This window comes from Grampus griseus (assembly GCF_964374135.1).
Source record: "Grampus griseus genome assembly, chromosome: 1".
Taxonomy (NCBI): Eukaryota; Metazoa; Chordata; class Mammalia; order Artiodactyla; family Delphinidae; genus Grampus; species Grampus griseus.
This window is the reverse complement of record NC_139017.1, coordinates 50,371,236-50,394,754: the sequence shown is the minus strand read 5'-3', so window position 1 is coordinate 50,394,754 and position 23,519 is coordinate 50,371,236. Positions and strand designations below refer to the sequence as shown.

The window sequence follows — 23,519 nt, the reverse complement described above, 5'->3', positions numbered from 1 at the left end:
AACTATGTTTTGACACAAAGAGGACCATGAAGGTTTAAGAGATAGCATCTCTTCCATGAAAAGAGAGAGTATAAAGATGTAATCATCTCTGGGCTTTCTGTCATCTGACACCGGTCAGAATGGCCATCATCAAAACATCCACAAACAGTAAATGCTGGAGAGGGTGTGGAGAAAAGGGAACCCTGTTGCACTGTTGGTGGGAATGTAAGGTGATACAGCCACTATGGAGAACAGTATGGAGGTTCCTTAAAAAACTACAAATAGAACTACCATATGACCCAGCAAACCCAGTACTGGCCATATACCCTGAGAAAACCATAATTCAAAAAGAGTCATGTACTAAAATGTTCATTGCAGCTCTATTTACAATAGCCAGGACACGGAAGCAACCTAAGTGTCCATCAACAGATGAATGGATAAAGAAGATGTGGCACATATATACAATGGAATATTACTCAGCCATAAAAAGAAACGAAATTGAGTTATTTGTAGTGAGGTGGATGGACTTAGAGACTGTCATACAGAGTGAAGTAAGTCAGAAAGAGAAAAATAAATACCATATGCTAACACATATATATGGAATCTAAAAAAAATGGTCATGAAGAACCTAGGGGCAAGATGGGAATAAAGACACAGACCTACTAGAGAATGGACTTGAGGATACGGGGAGGGGGAAGGGTAAGCTGGGACAAAGTGAGAGAGTGGTATGGACATATACACACTACCAAATGTAAAATAGATAGCTAGTAGGAAGCAGCCACATAGCAGAGGGAGATCAGCTCGGTGCTTTGTGATCACCTAGAGGGGTGGGATAGGGAGGGTGGGAGGGAGGGAGATGCAAGAGGGAAGAGATATGGGGACATATGTATATGTATAACTGATTCACTTTGTTATAAAGCAGAAACTAATACACCATTGTAAAGCAATTATACTCCAATAAAGATGTTAAAAAAAAATGTAGTCAAAAGAAAATTTTGGTCTTGAAGTTAGGAGTCCAGAGTTACAGTTCCACATATGCCATTTAATAGCTAGTATTTTGGGATTAGTCACAGCCTTTATGGCCAGGTACCTGCTATAAAATGGGGGTGGGGGGGTAAAGGCAACTCAAATCCTTTCTTATTTATTCATTCAACAAACATCTACTGAGCACCTTCTCTCTGTCTGACACCACAGGAAGCATTCTGGGGACCTCTTGGAGTATAAATGAAGTGACTGAATACAATAATACTTTGCTGTCTCATTGATTTTTTTTAATTAAACTTTTTGAGGTGATTATAAATTTACAGGCCATTGTAAAAATAATATAGAGAGATTCTGTGTACCCTTTACCTAGTTTTCCCCAGTAGTAACATCAGCAAAACTACAGTATAGTATCACAACCAGGTCCAATAAAGATGTTAAATATATATATATATCACAACCAGGATATTAATATTGATACCGTCAAGATACAGAACATTTCCATCACCATGAGGATCCCTTATATTGCCCTATGATAGCCACCCCCCACTTCTCTCCTACCCCTACTTCCTTCTTAACCCCTGGTAATTGCTAATCAGTTCTCCATTTCTATAATTTTGTCATTTAAAAAATTTTTATAAGTGGAATAATATTGTATATGTAATCTTTTGAGATTTGTTTTTCTCTCAGTGTAACTCTCTGGAGATTATCTAGGTTGTTGTGTGTATCAATAGTTTGGTCTTATTAGCTGCTGAGTAGTGTTCCATGGTATGGACATACCTCCATTCATCTGTTGGAGGACATCTGGGCTGTTTACAAAAAAAAGAAGAAAAAGAATGTTAAAGAACATACTGAGTCAGTTGACAAAACTGGATTATGGACAGTAAATTATTGTATCAATGTTAAATTTTCTGAAGATGATAAGTATATTCTACTTACGTAAGAGAATGTTGTTATTCTTGGGGAATTCAGAGTAAAGTATTTGGGGATTAAAGGGCATGAATTATGCAACTTAACACTCAAATGAAATGCTTCAGAAAAAATAAGTACATATAGAGAGAACAAAGGCTATAAAAAATGGAGCAAAATGTTAACAGTAGATGAATTGGAATAAAGACTATATAGTGTTATTCTTATAACTTTTCATAAATTTGAAACTTACCAAATAAAAGAATTTTTGAAAAACCAAACAACTTTTAGTGGTTTCCCACTGAGTTTACAATGAAATCCAAACTCCTTACCTTGGACTGGAGATCCCTGAGGGAGCTTCCTTCCACCCCCTCTGTGGCCTCACCGATACTCTGAAATGTGCTCCAGCCACATTTCTGCTCCTCCAGCACCCGAGCTCCTTTCTGCTCCCTCTCCTCTGGCATTTCACATACCTGCTCCCTCTCTCCCTTAGCTCAGGTGTTACCTCCTCACAGCCACTTTCTCTGACCATGCCCTGCTTAAAGGAAGGCCTTCCTCTGTCTGCACTTTCCTGTTAGTCTCTATCACCAAGTTTATTTCTTTCACAAAACTGACTCACATTAGGAGATTATCTTATTAAGTCACTTTTCCTGTATTATGATTTGTTGCCTAGATATCTGTCTCCATAAATGTTAAGATCCTTGAGGGCTGGAAGCATGCATTAGCCACATTTATAGCCTTCCCAGGTTATGGTGCATAAAAAGTCTGTACTGTGTTGATATGAACTCTCCAGCCCTTACTGTCTGTGCCTACTCACGTGGCACTTGTTTACTGTCTGGTCGTCTGGCTCTCTGTGTATATACCTTATCTTTCCAGGAGGTCGGGAACTTAGTACGTTCACCCTCATATTTCCACATCACCTATTTCAGTGTCTTGCAACTCAACTGTTAATGAGTGACTGGAGGGACAAATAAGTAATGCATTTTGGAGTACCGGGAGAAAAATGACTAGGCAAGCTCACTATTCAAACTTCACCTTTTTTTTTTTTTTGGTATCATATGGTATATTTACTATCCTATTTCACTCAGCTGAAGATTTTCCAAACTCAGTATTCCTCAACAATTGTACCATAATGGCTATGTAATATTTAAGGTAATCACTGTGTTATGGCTGGATATTTAGGCTATGTACAATATTTTAATGTTTAAGGAGACTATGAGCATCTGTTTTCAACATATTTTTTCTGGATCACTGTAATCATATGAGTTTCTAATATGAAAAATTACCTTGCTGAAAGTTATAATCTTAAGGATTTTGGTTAAATTGTTGTGTTTTTTTAAACATCTTTCTTGGAGTATAATTGCTTTACAATGGTGTGTTAGTTTCCACTGTATAACAAAGTGAATCATCTATGCATGTACATTTATCCCCATTTCTCCTCTCTCTTGCATCTCCCTCCCACCCTCCCTATCCCACCCTCTAGGTGGATACAAAGCACCGAGCTGATCTCCCTGTGCCATGCGGCTGCTTCCCACTAGCTATTTTACATTCGGTAGTGTGTATATCTCCATGCCACTCCTCACTTCATCCCAGCTTACCCTTCCCCCTCCCCGTATCCTCAAGTCCATTCTCTACATCTGCATCTTTATTCCTGTCCTTCCCCTAAGTTTTTCAGATCCATTTTGTTTTTAGATTCCATATATATGTGTTAGCATATGGTATTTGTTTTTTTCTTTCTGACTTACTTCAGTCTGTATGACAGACTCTAGGTCCATCACCTCACCGCAAATAACTCAATTTCATTTCTTTTTATGGCTGAGTAATACTCCGTTGTATATATGTGGCACATCTTCTTTATCCATTCATCATTTGACAGGCACTTAGGTTGCTTCCATATCCTGGCTATTGTAAATAGTGCTGCAATGAACATTGTAGTACATGACTCTTTTTGAATTCTGGTTTTCTCAGGGTATATGGCCAGTACTGGGTTTGCTGGGTCATATGGTAGTTCTACTTTTAGTTTTTTAAGAAACCTCCATACTGTTCTCCATAGTGGCTGTATCAATTTACATTCCCATCAACAGTGCAAGAGGGTTCCCTTTTCTCCACAACCTCTCCAGCATTTATTGTTTGTGGATTTTTTGATGATGGCCAATCTGACCAGTGTGAGGTGATACCTCATTGTAGTTTTGATTTGCATTTCTCTAATGATTAGTGATGTTGAACATCCTTTCATGTGTTTGTTGGCAATCTGTGTATCTTCTTTAGAGAAATGTCTATTTAGGTCTTCTGCCCATTTTTGGATTGGGTTATTTGCTTTTTTGATCTTGAGCTGCATGAGCTGCTTGTAAATTTTGGAGATTAATCCTTTGTCAGCTGCTTCATTTACAAATATTTTCTCCCATTTTGAGGGTTGTCTTTTCATCTTGTTTCTAGTTTCCTGTGGTGTGCAAAAGTTTTTAAGTTTCATTAGGTCCTATTTGTTTATTTTTGCTTTTATTTCCATTTCTCTAGGAGGTGGGTCAAAAGGGATCTTGCTGTGATTTATGTCATAGAGTGTTCTGCCTATGTTTTCCTCTAAGAGTTTTATAATGTCTGGCCTTACATTTAGGTCTTTAATCCATTTTGACTTTCTTTTTGTGTATAGTGTTAGGGAGTGTTCTAATTTCATTCTTTTACATGTAGCTATCCAGTTTTCCCAGCACCACTTATTAAAGAGGGTGTCTTTTCTCCATTGTATATTCTTGCCTCCTTTATCATAGATTAGTTGACCATATATGCATGGGTTTATCTCTGGGCTTTCTATCCTGTTCCATTGATCTATATTTCTGTTTTTGTGCCAGTACCATACTGTCTTGATTACTGTAGCTTTGTAATATAGTCTGAAGTCACGGAGCCTGATTCCTCCACCTCCATTTTTCTTTCTCAAGATTGCTTTGGCTATTCAGGGTCTTTTGTGTTTCCATGCAAATTGTGAAATTTTTGTTCTAGTTCTGTGAAAAATGCCAGTGGTAGTTTGATAGGGATTGCATTGAACCTGTAGATTGCTTTGGGTATTATAGTCATTTTCACAATGTTGATTCTTCCAATCCAAGAACATGGTGTATCTCTCCATCTGTTTGTATATTCTTCAGTTTCTTTCATCAGTGTCTTATAGTTTTCTGCATACAGGTCTTTTGTCTCCTTAGGTAGGTTTATTCCTAGGTATTTTATTCTTTTTGTTGCAGTGGTAAATGGGAGTGTTTCCTTAATTTCTCTTTCAGATTTTTCATCATTAGTGTCTAGGAATGCAAGAGATTTCTGTGCATTAATTTTGTATCCTGCAACTTTACCAAATTCATTGATTAGCTCTAGCAGTTTTCTGGTAGCATGTTTAGGATTCTCTATGTATAGTATCATGTCATCTGCAAACAGTGTCAGTTTTACTTCTTCTTTTCCAATTTGGATTCCTTTTATTTCCTTTTCTTCTCTGATTGCTGTGGCTAAAACTTCCAAAACTATGTTGAATAGTAGTGGTGAGAATGGGCAACCTTGTCTTGTTCCTTATCTTAGTGGAAATGGTTTCAGTTTTTCACCATTGAGAACAATGCTGACTGTTGGTTTGTCATATATGGCCTTTATTATGTTCAGGTAAGTTCCCTCTATGCTTACTCTCTGGAGGGTTTTTATCATAAATCGGTGTTGAATTTTGTCGAAAGCTTTCTGTGCATCTATTGAGATGATTATATGGTTTTTCTCCTTCAGTTTGTTAATATGGTGTATCGCATTGATTGATTTGCATATATTGAAGAATCCTTGCATTCCTGGGATAAACCCCACTTGATCATGGTGTATGATCCCTTTAATGTGCTGTTCGATTCTGCTTGCTAGTATTTTGTTGAGGATTTTTACATCTATGTTCATCAGTGATATTGGCCTGAAGTTTTCTTTTTTTGTGACATCTTTGTCTGGTTTTGGTGTCAGGGTGATGGTGGCCTCGCATCATAGCAGAGGGAGTGTTCCTCCCTCTGCTATGTTTTGGAAGAGTTTGAGAAGGATAGGTGTTAGGTCTTCTCTAAATGTTTAATAGAATTGACTTATAAAGCCATCTGGTACTGGACTTTTGTTTGTTGGAAGATTTTTAATCCCAGTTTCAATTTCAGTGCTTGTGATTGGTCTGTTTATAATTTCTATTTCTTCCTGGTTCAGTCTCAGAAGGTTGTGCTTTTCTAAGAATTTGTCCATTTCTTCCAAGTTGTCCATTTTATTGGCATATAGTTTCTTATAGTAATGTCTCGTGATCTTTTGTGTTTCTGCAGTGTCAGTTTTTACTTCTTTTTCATTTCTAATTCTGTTGATTTGAGTCTTCTCCCTTTTTTCCTTCATGAGTCTGGATAATGGTTTATCAATTTTATCTTCTCAAAGAACCAGCTTTTAGTTTTATTGATCTTATCTATCGTTTCCTTCATTTCTGATCTGATCTTTATGATTCCTTTCCTTCTGGTAACTTTGGGGGTTTTTTGTTTTTCTTTCTCTAACTGCTTTAGGTGTAAGGTTAGGTTGTTTATTTGAGATGTTTCTTGCTTCTTGAGGTTGGATTGTATTGCTATAAACTTCCCTCTTAGAACCGTTTTTGCTGCATCCCATAGGTTTTGGGTCATCGTGTTTTCATTGTCATTTGTTTGTAGATATTTTTTGATCTCCACTTTGATTTATTCAGTGATCTCTTGGTTATTTAGTATTGTACTTTTAGTTAGCCTCCATGTGTTTGTATTTTTTACAGATTTTTTTCCTGTAATTGATATCTAGTCTCATAGCCTTGTGGTTGGAAAAGATACTTGATACAATTTCAATTTTCTTAAATTTACCAAGGCTTGATTTGTGACTGAAGATATGATCTATCCTGGAGAATGTTCCATGAGCACTTGAGAAGAAAGTGTGTTCTGTTGTTTTTGGATGGATTGTCCTACAAATATCAATTAAGTCCATCGTGTTTAATGTATCATTTAAAGCTTGTGTTTCCTTATTTATTTTCATTTTGGATGATCTGTCCATTGGTGAAAGTGGGGTGTTAAAGTCCCCTACTATGACTGTGTTACTGTCGATTTCCCCTTTTATGGCAGTTCGCATTTGCCTTATGTATTGAGATGCTTCTATGTTGGGTGCATAAATATTTACAACTGTTATATCTTCTTCTTGGATTGATCCTTTGATCATTATGTAGTGTCCTTCTTTGTCTCTTGTAATAGTCTTTAAAGTCTATTTTGTCTGGTATGAGAATTGCTACGCCAACTTTCTTTTGATTTCCTTTTGCATGGAATATCTTTTTTCCATCCCCTCACTTTAAGTCTGTATGTGTCCCTAGGTCTGAAGTGGGTCTCTTGTAGACAGCATATATACGGGTCTTGTTTTTGTGTCCGTTCAGCCAGTGTATGTCTTTTCATTGGAGCATTTAATCCATTTACATTTAAGGTAATTATCCATATGTATGTTCCTATTACCATTTTCTTAACTGTCTTGTGTTTTTTATTGTAGGTCTTTTCCTTCTCTTGTGTTTCCTACCTAGAAAAATTCCTTTACCATTTGTTGTAAAGCTGGTTTGGAGGTGCTGAATTCTCTTAGGTTTTGCTTGTCTGTAAAGCTTTTAATTTCTCCGTCGAGTCTGAATGAGATCCTTGCTTGGTAGAGTAATCTTGGTTGTAGGTTTTTCCCTTTCATCACTTTAAATATGTCCTGCCACTCCCTTCTGGCTTGCAAAGTTTCTGCTGACAGATCTGCTGTTAACCTTATGGTGATTCCTGTGTATGTTATTTGTTGCTTTCCCCTTGCTGCTTTTAATATTTTTCCTTTGTATTTAATTTTTGATAGTTTGATTAATATGTGTCTTGGCGTGTTTCTCCTTGGATTTTTCCTGTATGGGACTCTGTGTGCTTCTTGGACTTGATTGACTATTTCCTTTCCCATATTAGGGAAATTTTCAGCTATAATCTCTTCAAATATTTTCTCAGTCCCTTTTTTTTCTCTTCTTCTTCTGGGACCCCTATAATTAGAATGTCAGTGCATTTAATGTTGTCCCAGAGGTTTCTGAGACTGTCTCAATTCTTTTCAGTCTTTTTTCTTTATTCTGCTCAGTGATAGTTATTTCCAATATTTTATCTTCCAGGTCACTTATCCGTTCTTCTGCCTCAGTTATACTGCTATTGATTCCTTCTAGAGAATTTTTAATTTCATTTATTGTGTTGTTCATCATTGTTTGTTTGCTCTTTAGTTCTCCTAGGTCTTTGTTAAACGTTTCTTGTATTTTCTTCATTCTATTTCCAAGATTTTGGATCATCTTTACTAACATTACTGAATTCTTTTTCAGGTAGGCTGCCTATTTCCACTTCATTTGTTTGGTCTGTTGGGTTTTTACCTTGCTCCTTCATCTGCTGTGTATTTCTCTGTCTTCTTATTTTGGTTAACTTACTGTGTTTGGGGTCTCCTTTTCGCAGGCTGCATGTTCATAGTTCCTGTTGTTTTTGGTGTCTGCCCCCAGTGGGTAAGTTTGGTTCAGTGAGTTGTATAGGCTTTCTGGTGAAGGGGACTGCTGCCTGTGTTCTGGTGGATGAGGCTGGATCTTGTCTTTCTGGTGGGCTTGACCACGTCCGGTGGTGCATTTTGGGGTGTCTGTGACCTTATTATATTTTCAAGCAGCCTCTCTGCTAATGGGTGGGGTTGTGTTCCTGTCTTGCTAGTTGTTTGGCATAGGATGTCCAGCACTGTAGCTTGCTGGTCGTTGAGTGAAGCTGGGTGCTGGTGTTGAGATGGAGATCTCTGGGAGATTTTCGCCATTTGATATTATGTGGAGCTGGGAGGTCTCTTGTGGACCAGTGTCCTGAAGTTGGCTCTCCCACCTCAGAGGCACAGCACTGACTCCTGGCTGCAGCACCGAGAGCCTTTCATCCACACGGCTCCTTAATTTGGGATGATTCCTTGTCTATTCATGTATTCCACAGATGCAGGGTACATCATGTTGATTGTGGAGATTTAATCCGCTGTTCCTGAGGCTGCTGGGAGAGATTTCCCTTTCTCTTCTTTGTTCTCACAGCTCCTGGGTTTCAGCTTTGGATTTGGCCCCTCCTCTGCGTGTAGATCGCCTGAGGGCATCTCTTCCCCTCTCAGACAGGACGGGGTTAAAGCAGCAGCTGATTCAGGGGCTCTGGCTCACTCAGGCCGGGGGGGGGGTGGGGTGGAAGAGAGGGGCACGGAGTGCGGGGCGGGCCTGCGGCCGCAGAGGCCAGCACGATGTTTCAACAGCCTGAGGTGCGCTGTGTGTTCTCCCAGGGAAGTTGTCCCTGGATCACGGGACCCTGGCAGTGGCGGGCTGCACAGGCTCCTGGGAGGGGAGGTGTGGATAGTGACCTGTGCTCGCACACAGGCTTCTTGGTGGCTGCAGCAGCAGCCTTAGCGTTTCATACCTGTCTCTGGTGTCTGCGCTGATAGTCACAGCTCGCACCTGTCTCTAGAGCTCGTTTAGGCGGTGTTCTGAATCCCCTCTCCTCGCACACCCTTTTGGAAAGTCTGAAGTCTTCTGCCAGCATTCAGTAGGTGTTCTGTAGGGGTTGTTCCACATATAGATGTATTTCTTATGTATTTGTGGGGGAGAAGGTGACCTCCACGTCTTACTCCGCCATCGTGAAATCTTCACCATTTTTAATATCTCTTTCTGACAATAACCACATCTTTAAGTAGAGTACAGTCTTCCACAGAATGTGTTTGCCTCCGAGTGTGGGTATTTCAATGTCCATACCAGTATATATATAAGTATATAATATAAGCTATATTTGTAAAACTGCATGTCTTATGGAAGACATCCTGTAGTTATTACCAATCCTTTTTTTTCTTGGGGGGAGGGGAGGAAAAACATGTTTTGAGTAAATTGTGATTTTCATATATCAGTTTTACTTAAAACACAGTATTCCAGAATACTTTACAAACCAACACACATCTCTGCCTGCTCTTTCTCATGTGAGACCCATCTCGAAGTTTATTGGAAAATCCAGATGATAATAGGACAATGACTCTCAACTTTTCTTCCCTTTTACCCCTCTGTAGAGAATTTTGCTAAGCCAACAGAGGACTTTAAAAAATTTACTTTTGGTCTTGAGGAGGGAAATGAAGAAGTCTGTAACCTCGCTAGTGGTGTCAGATTGAAAAACTTGTCACTGCCAGCATCATTAAAAGGTAAAGAAAATTTGACCTGGCGTTCATTTTCCAGGACCTAGATTCCCCTCTTGCTTTCTCTAGGATGCCTCCAACAAAGGAGAAAGGAAGATAGAAGACTGGCTTTGTTTTTATTGTGTGTTGCCCAGGCAATGGGAAGGTTCCTTTACAAGCTTGGCTTTTCTGCTTCTAAACAGGAGCCACCTTCCCCCTGTGCATACGCTGGAGTCTGATTTGAACAAAGTTTTATTCGTCTGCATAAAAGAATGAGGTATAGTACATTTTCAATTAAACAGAAATCAAATAGTGAGAGAGAAGATCTAACAGTGATACTTTTCCTGCTATCTACTTCCATAAGAAATGACAAACAAGTGAATTTATATCAGGGATGTACTGTTATTTATTTCAAGAAAAATGAATTTCAAGCAGTGTTCTAGCATGCATTCAGCTCCAATCCATGCCATCTATAAAATGTTCAACTTCAAATGTTTAGTACAAGGATGAGACCTCAAGTTCTCTATCTCCAAAAGAGCATCATTTGTGTTTCATTCACTATGTCTACTAAAATAGCAAGGTGGATTAGCTTGGTTTCTTTTAATCAATATTTTTTTATTGAAGTATAGTTGATTTACAATGTTGTGTTAATTTCTGCTGTACAGCCAAATGATTCAGTTATACATACATATATATATATATTCTTTTTTTTTTTTTTGGCCACACCATGCAGCTTGCAGGATCTCAGTTCCCTGACCCGGGACTGAACCCAGGCCATGGCAGTGAAAGCCTGGAATCCTAACCACTAGGCGACCAGGGAATTCCCACATTCTTTTTTTTTTAAATATTTTTTTCTATTATGGTTTATTATAGGATACTGAATATAGTCCTCTGTGCTATACAGTAGCCTTTGTTTATCTGTTCTACATTTAAAAGCTTACATCTGCTAACCCTACTTATATCTGGACTAGCTCGGTTTCTACAATGTTCTGTGGACATATTGAGAAGTTCATATTTTGTCCCTGAGGAGGGTGATGTAATAGAAGGACATCCTGGTCAAGATGTCCAAGAAGCCATGTGAGCTATGATACGCGAACTTAGATGAGAAGATGGAATTGGAGCTAGGAGCTCTCTGACACTTGGTCATGAGCATAGAGATGGTAATGGGTTGTCACAAGAATAACTGAATCCCTGAGGCAGATAGAGAGAAAGCTTATTGCTGGGAAGTTCCAGGAGAAAGGGCAGCCAGTGAAGAAGACAGAGAATGAGCAGCTGGAGAAGTCAACACAGAACACGGATGGCAGGCCCTTCTCCTTCTGACCACTTCTCAGCATGACCTCTGCTCTCCTCACACACCCTTGTCACACTTTAACACAAAATCAGAACACCTTGAAATCCATCTTATTGTCATGGCCAATGGGACATGCATATTTTTAGGTCATAGCATCTCCATCTTTTATACTCCTGACACAAGTGCTATCTGTGAAATAGGTACTAAGCAAATACTTCTTTTGGCCTAGCTCAGCTGGGTGTAGTTCTATTGAACAAGAACTAGAGAACAGGACAGTTGTCCATCTCTAGAATGTATTTGATAAAGACAGATGACTAGTTCCCTATTGTGTGGCTTTCCACCTGCAGAAATCTCTCTGGTCCAGCTGGATAGCATGAGCCTGTCCCGCCAGATGTTGGTGAGATGTGCAGCCATCATTGGCCTGACCTTCACTACAGAACTGTTGTATGAGATTCTCCCTTGTTGGAACATGAAGATGATGATCACTGCCCTGGCAACCCTCGTGAAATCCAACGTCTTTGACTGTTTCCGGAATGGCAAGGAGCTACGAATAGCCCTAAAACAGAACGCGGCCTCGTTTGAGGTGAATTATCGTTCCCTCTCTCTGCAGCCACCCTCTGAAGGAATGGGTAAGTAGAGCCTGGAAGTGACCCATATTTCCTTTAGTTTAAGGCACATCTTGCTAAAAGAACTGATCTGTATTTTGTAGCAGGGGCTGACTTATGGCCCACTGCCTTTCTGTCCTCTCTAGCCCATGGTGAAGAGGAAGAGCTCTGTGAGCTGGAAAGTGAGGTGACTGAGTGCCACATCATTCGCTTCTGCAGCCCGATGATGCAGAAAACAGCCTATGAGCTGTGGCTGAAAGACCAGAAGAAAGCCATGCACTTGAAATGTGCCCGCTTTCTGGAAGAAAACGCCCACAGGTGTGACCACTGCCGAAGTGGAGACTTCGTCCCCTTTCACCACTTTGCAGTGGACATCCGGCTCAACACTTTGGACTCGGATACCATTAGGAAGATGGCTAAGTCCCATGGATTTCAAAGTAAACTTTCTTCGTTCCTAATTAGTCCTAACTATAACTGGGGGACGTGGAGACAAGACCTAGAAGAAGTGGGTCTGGACCATGAGGATTTCAAGTCCTCTGCAGGCTCGGGCACCATGAATGATGAGACATGAGCAGTGTAGGTCAGCAGGGCAGGAAGTTGGGGAGTATACATGTAGCTGAGTTGGCAGAACCAATCTCACTGTGAGACTGTCAGGGAGGATTCGGGGGTAAGGACTCTGGCAAAATAGGGTGTGACCAGAGCCCAAATTAAAATGTCCAAAGGAATAAAACAGACCCAGCTTCCTTCGCACCAAGGGATGGAATCCAAGGAGGGTAGCGGGTAGGGAGCAGGGTCTGACATGAAGTGGGGGGGGGGAGAGCAAGATCCGAGAGGGAGTGGTGTTTCTTGGCAGATAAAATGTTGTTGCTCTCTGTCTAGTTTGAAACAAGGTTCCAGTGGAAAAAATGTATAAGCGTCAGTGCTAGGAAGATGTCTTCCTTGGAATCAGTTAGATGACACAGAAGACCTCACACCTAATGAGGCCAGAGTGGCCTGTGGCTGCACCAGGATCAACCTGCCCTCCCAGAGTTTGGGAGAGGATGTGTGAGGGTTTCCTATAAATCAGATATAACTCACCTGGGAGAAAAAGCCAGCCTGGCATCATTTTAAGTTGTTCCCAAGAGTACCCCTAGGAGTGTGAGAAGACCCCTAGTAGTGGGCTGCTAGAATAAAACAGGCACCTAGAGGGCAGGTGATGGAGAGCTGAAGAGGATGCATGACTGGATCAGGGGATCTTCAGTGAAGGCTCCCAACACAGGGCCATAGTCAAAGCACCAATGAAAGCATTAATAGGAGAGAGTCAACTGACAGAGATAAGAGAAAAGGGAAAGAATACAGCTAAGTCCCCTATATAGGAACCTTCAAGTTGCGAACTTTCAAAGATGTGAACGTGCGTTCGCATGTCCAGTCATGTAAGTTAGTTCATGTGTCTGGCGTACATTGTCAGGTGTGTGCATCCTCTACAAGTGGTGGTGCTTTTGTGTACTTTACTGTACAGTACTGTATAGAGTACAGTAGTACAGTATCTTTATTACAAGCCCAGGATGTCCAGAAGCAGGCATAAAAGCAGCAGTGATATAGCTGGTACTACTGTACTTTTCAAGGTACTGTGCTGTGAGATTAAAAATGCTTTACTTTTGTGTTTGTTTTTTATGTATTATTTGTGTGAAAAGTATTATAAACTTATTATAGTACAGTACTATACAGATGATTGTGTTAGTTGGGTACCAAGGCTAACTTTGTTGGACTTACGAACAAATTGGACTTGAACGTGTTCTCAGAACGGAACTCATTTGTATGTAGGGGACCTACTGTATTCCAGACTCTGTGGGATCAGTGAGTCTTATTTTATATACACATTATATATATAAACAAATTATATATAAACTACATATATTATATATGTATGTTTTAATTATTTATTTGGTGAGGGGTAGAATCAGCTGGCAGCTAGCAGACAGTTTAGCCTGAGTAGTTCGTTGGTCTTAAGCAGGCTGGCTAGGGCCACCAAAGGAAACAACTCCAATTATTTCAGGTTCTCCAATGTTCCTTAACCGTTTGACTTTGGAGCATATGTTACCAGATATCTCTGAGTCATATCTACTGATGTCCTTTCAACAGAACCTCCACCTGAGTGAGGCCAGGGTTTGACTATTTCCCTTATAATTTTTCACCTATTTAAAAGAGTATCAACTAGACATCTTTAAATAAAGACATTTTTTAGATTTCCTGAAAGTTTTACCATAAAAGCAATAGTCCCATGACCTACTGCCCTGCATATGTATGTTCAATATTTCTTTTCAGGGGCAAACATTTTTAACTTAGCTGTTCCCTCTAGTCATTACTTGCATACACTAAGTGGTATGTTAATGCTGCTTTTTTTTTTTTTTTTTTCCGGTACGCGGGCCTCTCACTGTTGTGGCCTCTCCCGTTGCGGAGCACAGGCTCCGGACATGCAGGCTTAGCGGCCATGGCTCACGGGCCTAGCCGCTCCGCGGCATGTGAGATCTTCCCGGACCGGGGCACGAACCCGTGTCCCCTGCATCGGCAGGCGGACTCTCAACCACTGTGCCACCAGGGAAGCCCAATGCTGCTTTTTTAAAAATCAAATTTGACATCATCTGTTTTAGTCTTGCTATGGTAGGTAAGGATTTGAACTCTATTAAGCCACCCTTGGGCACCTCTCCTCCAATATTGTTATAGAATTATCATTAGATAAATCAATCAAGTATTTACATTATTAAGACTATGAAAATGCTGTCCATTAGAGAACTAAGTAGTAATATACTGTGAATAGACTTCTTTTTTTAATTTTTAAATTTAATTTTATTTATTTTTTATACGGCAGATTCTTATTAGTCATCAGTTTTATACACATCAGTGTATACATGTCAATTCCAATCTCCCAATTCATCACACCACCATCCCCACCCACCTACGGCTTTCCCCCCTTGGTGTCCATATGTTTGTTCTCTACATCTGTGTCTCAACTTCTGCCCTGCAAACCGGTTCACCGGTACCATTTTTCTAGGTTCCACATACATGCGTTAATATACAATATTTGTTTTTCTCTTTCTGACTTATTTCACTCTGTATGACAGTCTCTAGATCCATTCACATCTCAACAAATGACCCAATTTCGTTCCTTTTTATGGCTGAGTAATATTCCATTGTATATATGTACCACAACTTCTTTATCCATTCGTCTGTCGATGGGTGTTAGGTTGCTGCCGTGACCTGGCTATTGTAAAAAATGCTGCAATGAACATTGGGGTGCATGCATCTTTTTGAATTATGGTTTTCTCTGGGTATATGCCCAGTAGTGGGATTGCTGGGTCGTATGGTAGTTCTATTTTTAGTTTTCTAAGGAACTTCCATACTGTTCTCCATAGTGGCTGTATCACCTTACATTCCCACCAACAGTGCAAGAGGGGTCCCTTTTCTCCACACCCTCTCCAGCACTTGTTGTTTGTAGATTTTCTGATGATGCCCATTCTAACTGGTGTGAGATGATACCTCATTGTAGTTTTGATTTGCATTTCTCTAATAATTAGTGATGTTGAGCAGCTTTTCATGTACTTCTTGGCCATCTGTATGTCTTCTTTGGAGAAATGTCTATTTAGGTCTTCTGCCCATTTTTGAATTGGATTGTTTGTTTCTTTAATATTGAGCTGCATGAGCTGTTTATATATTTTGGAGATTAATCCTTTGTCCACTGATTTGTTTGCAAATATTTTCTCCCATTCAGAGTGTTGTCTTTTCATCTTGTGTATGGTTTCCTTTGCTGTGTAAAAGCTTTGAAGTTTCATTAGGTCCCATTTCTTTATTTTTGTTTTTATTTCCATTACTCTAGGAGATAGATTAAAAAATATCTTGCTGTGATTTATGTCAAAGAGTGTTCTTCCTATGTTTTCCTCTAAGAGATTTATAGTGTCTGGTCTTACATTTAGGCCTCAAATCCATTTTGAGTTTATTTTTGTGTATGGTGTTAGGGAGTGTTCTAACTTCATTCTTTTACATGTAGCTTCCCAGCACCACTTATTGAAGAGACTGTCTTTTCTCCATTGCATATCCTTGCTTCCTTTGTCATAGATTAGTTGACCATTGGTGTGTGGGTTTATCTCTGGGATTTCTATCTTGTTCCATTGATCTATGTTTCTGTTTTTGTGCCAGTACCATATTGTCCTGATTATTGTAGCTTTGTAGTATAGTCTGAAGTCAAGGAGTCTGATTCTTCCTGGTCCATTTTTTTCCCTCAAGACTGCTTTGGCTATTCAGGGTCTTTTGTGTTTCCATACAAATTTTAAGAGTTTTTGTTCTAGTTCCATAAAAAATGCCGTTGGTAATTTGATAGGGATTGCATTGAATCTGTAGATTGCTTTGGGTAGTATAGTCATTTTCACAGTATTGATTCTTCCAATCCAAGAACATGGCATATTTCTCCATCTGTTTGTATCATCTTTAATTTCTTTCATCAGTGTCTTATAGTTTTCAGCATACAGATCTTTCGTCTCCCTAGGTAGGTTTATTCCTAGGTATTTTATTCTTTTTGTTGCAATGGTAAATAGGAGTGTTTCCTTAATTTCTCTTTCAGATTTTTCATCATTAGTGTCTAGGAATGCACGAGATTTCTGTGCATTAATTTTGTATCCTGCAACTTTACCAAATTCATTGGTTAGCTCTAGTAGTTTTCTGGTGGCATTTTTAGGATTCTCTATGTATAGTATCATGCCATCTGCAAACAGTGTCAGTTTTACTTCTTCTTTTCCAATTTGGATTCCTTTTATTTCCTTTTCTTCTCTGATTGCCGTGGCTAGGACTTCCAAAAGTATGTTGAATAATAGTGGTGAGAGTGGACATCCTTGTCTCATTCCTGATCTTAGAGGAGATGCTTTCAGTTTTTCACCATTGAGAATGATGTTTGCTGTGGATTTGTCGTATATGGCCTTTATTATGTTGAGGTAGGTTCCCTCTATGCCCACTTTCTGGAGAGTTTTTATCATAAATGGGTGTTGAATTTTGTCAAAAGCTTTTTCTACATCTATTGAGATGATCATATGGTTTTTATTCTTCAGTTTACTAATATGGTGTATCACATTGATTGATTTGCATATATTGAAGAATCCTTGCGTCCCTGGGATAAATCCCACTTGATCATGGTGTATGATCCTTTTATTGTGTTGTTGGATTCTGTTTGCTAGTATTTTGTTGAGGAATTTTGCGTCTCTCTTTATCAGTGATATTGGTCTGTAATTTTCTTTTTTTGTAGTATCTTTGTCTGGTTTTGGTATCAGGGTAATGGTGGCCTCACAGAATGAGTCTGGGAGTGTTCCTTCCTCTGCAATTTTTGGGAAGAGTTTGAGAAGGATGGGTGTTAGCTCTTCTCTAAATGTTTGATAGAATTCACCTGTGAAGCCATCTGGTCCTGGACTTTTGTTTGTTGGAAGATTTTTAATCACAGCTTCAATTTCATTACTTGTGATTGGTCTCTTCATATTTTCTGTTTCTTCCTGGTTCAGTCTTGGAAGGTTATACCTTTCTAAGAATTTGTCCATTTCTTCCAGGTTGTCCATTTTATTGTCATAGTGTTGCTTGTAGTAGTCTCTTAGGATGCTTTGTATTTCTGCAGTGTCTGTTGTAACTTCTCATTTTTAATTTTTAATTTTATTGATTTGAGTCCTCTCCCTCTTTTTCTTGATGAGTTTGGCTAATGGTTTATCAATTTTGTTTATCTTCTCAAAGAACCAGCTTTTAGTTTTATTGATCTTTGCTATTGTTTTCTTTGTTTCTATTTCATTTATTTCTTCTCTGACCTTTATGATTTCTTTCCTTCTGCTAACTTTGGGTTTTGTTTGTTCTTCTTTCTCTAGTTCCTTTAGGTGTAAGGTTAGATTGTTTATTTGAGATTTTTCTTGTTTCTTGAGGTAGGCTTGTATAGCTATAAACTTCCCTCTTAGAACTGCTTTTGCTGCATCCCATAGGTTTTGGATCGTTGTGTTTTCATTGTCATTTGTCTCTAGGTATTTTTTGATTTCCTCTCTGATTTCTTCAGTGATCTCTTGGTTATTTAGTAATGTATTGTTTAGCCTCCATGTGTCTGTGTTTTTTACGGGTTTTTCCCCTGTAATTCATTTCTAATCTCATAGCATTGTGGTCAGAAAAGATGCTTGATATGATTTCAATTTTCTTAAATTTACTGAGGCTTGATTTGTGGCCCAAGATGTGATCTATCCTAGAGAATGTTCCATGCGCACTTGAGAAGAAAGTGTAATCTGCTGTTTTTGGATGGAATGTCCTATAAATATCAATTAAATCTATCTGGTGTATTGTGTCATTTAAAGCTTCTGTTTCCTTATTTATTTTCATTTTGGATGATCTGTCCATTGGTGTAAGTGAGATGTTAAAGTCTCCCACTATTATTGTGTTACTGTTGATTTCCCCTTTTATGGCTGTTAGCATTTGCCTTATGTACTAAGGTGCTCCTATGTTGGGTGCATAAATATTTACGATTGTTATTTCTTCTTGGATTGATCCCTTGATCATCATGTAGTGTTCTTCCTTGTCTCTTGTAACATTCTTTATTTTAAAGTCTATTTTATCTGATAGGAGTATTGCTACTCCAACTTTCTTTTGATTTCCATTGGCATGGAATATCTTTTTCCATCCCATCACTTTCAGTCTGTATGTGTCCCTAGGTCTGAAGTGGGTCTCTTTTAGACAGCATATATATGGGTCTTGTTTTTGTATCCATTCAGCAAGCCTGTGTCTTTTGGTCGGAGCATTTAATCCATTCACGTTTAAGGTAATTATCGATATGTATGTTCCTGTGACCATTTTCTTAATTGTTTTGGGTTTGTTTTTGTAGGTCCTTTTCTTCTCTTGTGTTTCCCACTTAGAGAAGTTCCTTTAGCATTTGTTGTAGAGCTGGTTTGGTGGTGCTAAATTCTCTTAGCTTTTGCTTGTCTGTAAAGATTTTGATTTCTCCATCGAATCTGAATGAGATCCTTGCCAGGTAGAGTAATCTTGGTTGTAGGTTCTTCCCCTTCATCACTTTAAGTATGTCATGCCTCTCCCTTCTGGCTTGTAGAGTTTCTGCTGAGAAATCAGCTGTTAACTTGGTGGGAGTTCCCTTGTATGTTATTTTTCGTTTTTCCTTTGCTGCTTTCAATAATTTTTCTTTGTCTTTAATTTTTGCCAATTTGATTACTGTGTGTCTTGGTGTGTTTCTCCTTGGGTTTATCCTGTATGGGACTCGCTGCGCTTCCTGGACTTGGGTGTCTATTTCCTTTCCATGTTAGGGAAGTTTTCGACTATAATCTCTTCAAATATTTTCTCGGGTCCTTTCTCTCTCTCTTCTCTTTCTGGGACCCTTATAATGCGAATGTTGTTGCGTTTAATGTTGTCCCAGAGGTCTGTTAGCCTGTCTTCGTTTCTTTTCATTCTTTTTTCTTTATTCTGTTCCACAGCAGTGAATTCCACCTTTCTGTCTTCCAGGTCACTTATCCATTCTTCTGCCTCAGTTATTCTGCTATTGATTCCTTCTAGTGTAGTTTTCATTTCAGTTATTGTAGTGTTTATCTGTTTGTTTGTTCTTTAATTCTTCTAGGTCTTTGTTAAACATTTCTTGCATATTCTGGATCTTTGCCTCCATTCTTTTTGCGAGGTCCTGGATCATCTTCACTATCATTATTCTGAATTGTTTTTCTGGAATGTTGCCTATCTCCACTTCATTTAGTTGTTTTTCTGGGGTTTTATCTTGTTCTTTCATCTGGTACATAGCCCTCTGCCTTTTCATCTTGTCTGTCTTTCTGTGAATATGTTTTTTCTTCCACAGGCTGCAGGATTGTAATTCTTCTTCCTTCTGCTCTCTGCCCTCTGGTGGATGAGGCTATCTAAGAGCCTTGTGTAAGTTTCCTGATGGGTGGGACTGGTGGTGGGTAGAGTTGACTGTTGCTCTGGTGGGCAGAGCTCAGTAAATCTTTAATCCACTTGACTGCTGATGGGTGGGGCTGGGTTCCCTCCCTGTTTGTTGTTTGGCCTGAGGCAACCCAACACTGGAGCCTACCTGGGCTCTTTGGTGGGGGTAATGGCAGACTCTGGGAGGGCTCACACCAAGGAGTACTTCCCAGAACTTCTGCTGCCAGTGCCCTTGTCCCCACAGTGAGCCACAGCCACCCGCCGCCTCTGCAGTAGACCCTCCAAGACTAGCAGGTAGGTCTGGTTCAGTCTCCTATGGGGTCACTGCTCCTTCCTCTGGGTCCCAATGCACACACTACTTTGTGTGTGCCCTCCAAGAGATGGGTCTCTGTTTCCCCCAGTCCTGTCAAAGTCCTGAAATCAAATCCCACGAGGCTTCAAAGTCTGATTCTCTAGGAATTCCTCCTCCCGTTGCCAGACCCCCAGGTTGGGAAGCCTGACGTGGGGCTCAGAACCTTCACTACAGTGGGTGGACTTCTGTGGCATAAGTGTTCTCCAGTCTGTGAATCACCCACCCACCAGTTATGGGATTTGATTTTACTGTGATTGTGCCCCTCCTACCATCTCATTGTGGCTCCTCCTTGTCTTTGGATGGTGGGGTATGTTTTCTGCCGAGTTCCAGTGTCTTCCTGTCGATGATTGTCCAGCAGTTAGTTGTGATTCTGGTGTTCTCACAAGAGGGAGTGAGAGCATGTCCTTCTACTCCACCATCTTGGTTCCTCTTCGTGAATAGATTTCTTAACAGAAGTTTATTTTTCCTAGAGTTTCTAGGAAACTTTTTTTTTGCCATGTCTTCTTTATAATATCCTGCTTCAATCTTGGCTGGACAGTCTGTCCATTACCCCTGAATCTCCCAAAGTGTGAGGTATGCTTTTATTTTAATAATTATTTTTATTTTATTTTATTTTATTTTTGGCTGCATTGGGTCTTTGTTGCTGCATGCAGGCCTTCTCTAGTTGCGGCGAGTGGGTCTACTCTTTGTTGCAGTGCATTGGTTTCTCTTTGTGGTGGCTTCTCTTGTTGCGGAGCACTGGCTCTAGAGTGCAGGCTCAGTAGTTGTGGCTCACGGGCTTAGTTGCTCTATGGCGTGTGGGATCTTCCTGGACCAGGGCTCAAACCCGTGTCCCCTGCATTGGCAGGCAGATTCTTAACCACTGTACCACCAGGGAAGTCCATGAGGTATGCTTTTAAGAAATGCTGGAGGGGCTTCCCTGGTGGCGCAGTGGTTGAGAGTCTGCCTGCAGATGCAGGGGACACGAGTTCGTGCCCCAGTCCAGGAAGATCCCACATGCTGCAGAGTGGTTAGGCCTGTGAGCCATGGCCGCTGAGCCTGCGCATCCGGAGCCTGTGCTCTGCAACGGGAGAGGCCACAACAGTGAGAGGCCCGCATACCGCAAAAAAAAAAAAAAAAGGTTGGAGAAGGACATATCATAAGAGGTTCAAGGACACAGCATTAGCTATGAATCAGATAGTGAGGAAGTTGATTTTCTTTTCAATTCTCTATCAATCCTCATGTCCTTCCTAAAAACTTATCTGACTCTTGATCCATTCCAAGGATCAACAGCCCATGGGCTCCCTCCTGGGCTCTTTCGTTCCACTTGCTCCATCTAATTCTTCAGGGAGCACTCCTCTCATTCCTTGATCTTCTTGACATGTGCTGAAATCTCATTTAATGTTTCGTTTACTCATTCATCAAATATTTATTGGGTTTCTGATATGTGTCAAACAGTACTCTAGGCACCTTAGATGCATCAGGGAACAAAACAGCATTCTGTTGCGGAGAAGCAGACAATGGAGAGAAAACATTAACAAAGAAGTAAATTCTGTAGTATGTGTAAGTGATCCCAAGGAGAAAACCAGAAGAGAATGTTGGGTAGGGCAAGGGAGATGAGGAGTGCAGAGTCGTTAGGGTAGCCCTCAGTGAGAGGTAAGATTCATGGAAAGGCAAAGGAAATGAGGGATTTTATTGTATGGATGGCTGGGGAAGAGCATTCTAGGCAGAGGGGAGGGCCAGGGTCATGGCCCTAAGATAGGAATTGACCCCTTCCATTCTGTATATTGTGAGTTTATGCTTTTAAAAATTATTTTATTCTTGTTTTAATGGGGTAAAATGTGCTGGTCAGGAGATAAATAAAAGAGGTCAGTTTTTCATCTTGAACTTGAAGTCTTATTTCTGAGTCTTTGAAACCACAGGTGAGCAAGTACTCTCTTTGCTTTTCTCCTTTATTCTGAGAACCTACAAGCATTCCGTATATTTCTTTTCTTTTGATTTTTACAGATCCTCTTTGAAGTAGGGAACTTTTAATATATTTCCTTCATAAATGAAGAAAATTGAGACCTAAAAATAATATGATTCACCCAAGGGTTGAATGATATGACAAAAATCATATCTCATATATCCTGACTTTATTTGCTTTATTTAGCCAATATTGCTTTTTGCCACATCTCATTCTATCACTATTACAATTTGAAATATAAAACAAAACATATAGGATGTTGAAGAAGGAATAGCATTGATTAGAATTAGTATTGGCTGCATATAACAAGGGCCCAGCTAGAGTGGCTTAAATTTATTATTAAATGTATTTCTCTCTATGTAAAATGCTTGTCTCATCACTGGGACTGGTTTGGTGTCTTCATGATCATCAGAGATCCTTGGTTCAAAATAGTAGCTGGAGTTCCAGCCATCATGTTCACATTTAACACTAGAAGGAGGAGAAAGGAAACCAAAAAATGAAAGGGATACCCCTTCCTTTTTCAGTAGTTTTCTAGAATTCTTCCTACCCAATACTCCCCTTATATCTCAAGGACCAATACAATACAATACAATAGTCACATGGCTATATATCCAGTTGCAAGGGAGGTTGGAAAATGTAGCTTCCCCAAGTAAAATTGAGTTCTATTACTAAGGAGAAAAGGGACAATGGAAGTTGAGATAGGAAACAAGCAGTTTCTGCCACTGAGATCTGAATCATTTTTTTAAAATTATTATTTCATTTATTTATTTTTGGCTGCATTGGGTCTTCATTGCTGTGCATGGGCTTTTTTGTTTGTTTGTTTTTTTGTTTCTAGTTGTGGCGAGGGGGGCTACTCTTCATTGCGGTGCGTGGGCTTCTCATTGCAGTGGCTTCTCTCATTGCGGTGGCTTCTCTCATTGCGGTGGCTTCTCTTGTTGTGGAGCATGGGGTCTAGAGCTCAGGCTCAGTAGTTGTGACACATGGGCTTAGTTGCTCTACGGCATGTAGGATCTTCCTGGACCAGGGCTCGAACCCGTGTCCCCTGCATTGGCAGGTGGATTCTTAATTACTGCGCTGCCAGGGAAGTCCTGAATCATGTTTTTAAAAACTTACTTTGCCTTCATTTTAGAAAACAGATTGAAGAGGATAGGAATAGGAGGGAGATCAGTTTTTCACACTTGTCTAGATGAAATTTGGTGATGGACTAGGGTGGTGCTCTAGAGAAGATTGACAGAAGAAGATGGATTCAGATATGTATTGGAGCAGACATAATGGGACTTTCTGATGGACTGAATGGGGATAGGGGTGAGGGAAAGAAAAGAATCAAGGACGTTGTCTAGGTTTTTGCCTTGAGGAGATGAATAT

The 23,519-nt window shown here is 39.9% G+C and overlaps 1 protein-coding gene across 1 annotated transcript in view; it reads left to right on the top strand.

Moving 5' to 3' along the window:
* Nucleotides 1-23,519, top strand: part of ADCY10 (adenylate cyclase 10) — a gene marked incomplete at its 3' end in the record, with an annotated part of 95,591 nt that overhangs the window by 45,398 nt on the left and 26,674 nt on the right. Inside the window, exons 18-20 of the mRNA XM_082677053.1 lie at nucleotides 9,943-10,071; nucleotides 11,683-11,964; nucleotides 12,087-12,377. Coding sequence (XP_082533179.1) covers nucleotides 9,943-10,071; nucleotides 11,683-11,964; nucleotides 12,087-12,377 — 702 coding nt within the window. The remainder of the gene's footprint in view (nucleotides 1-9,942; nucleotides 10,072-11,682; nucleotides 11,965-12,086; nucleotides 12,378-23,519) is intronic.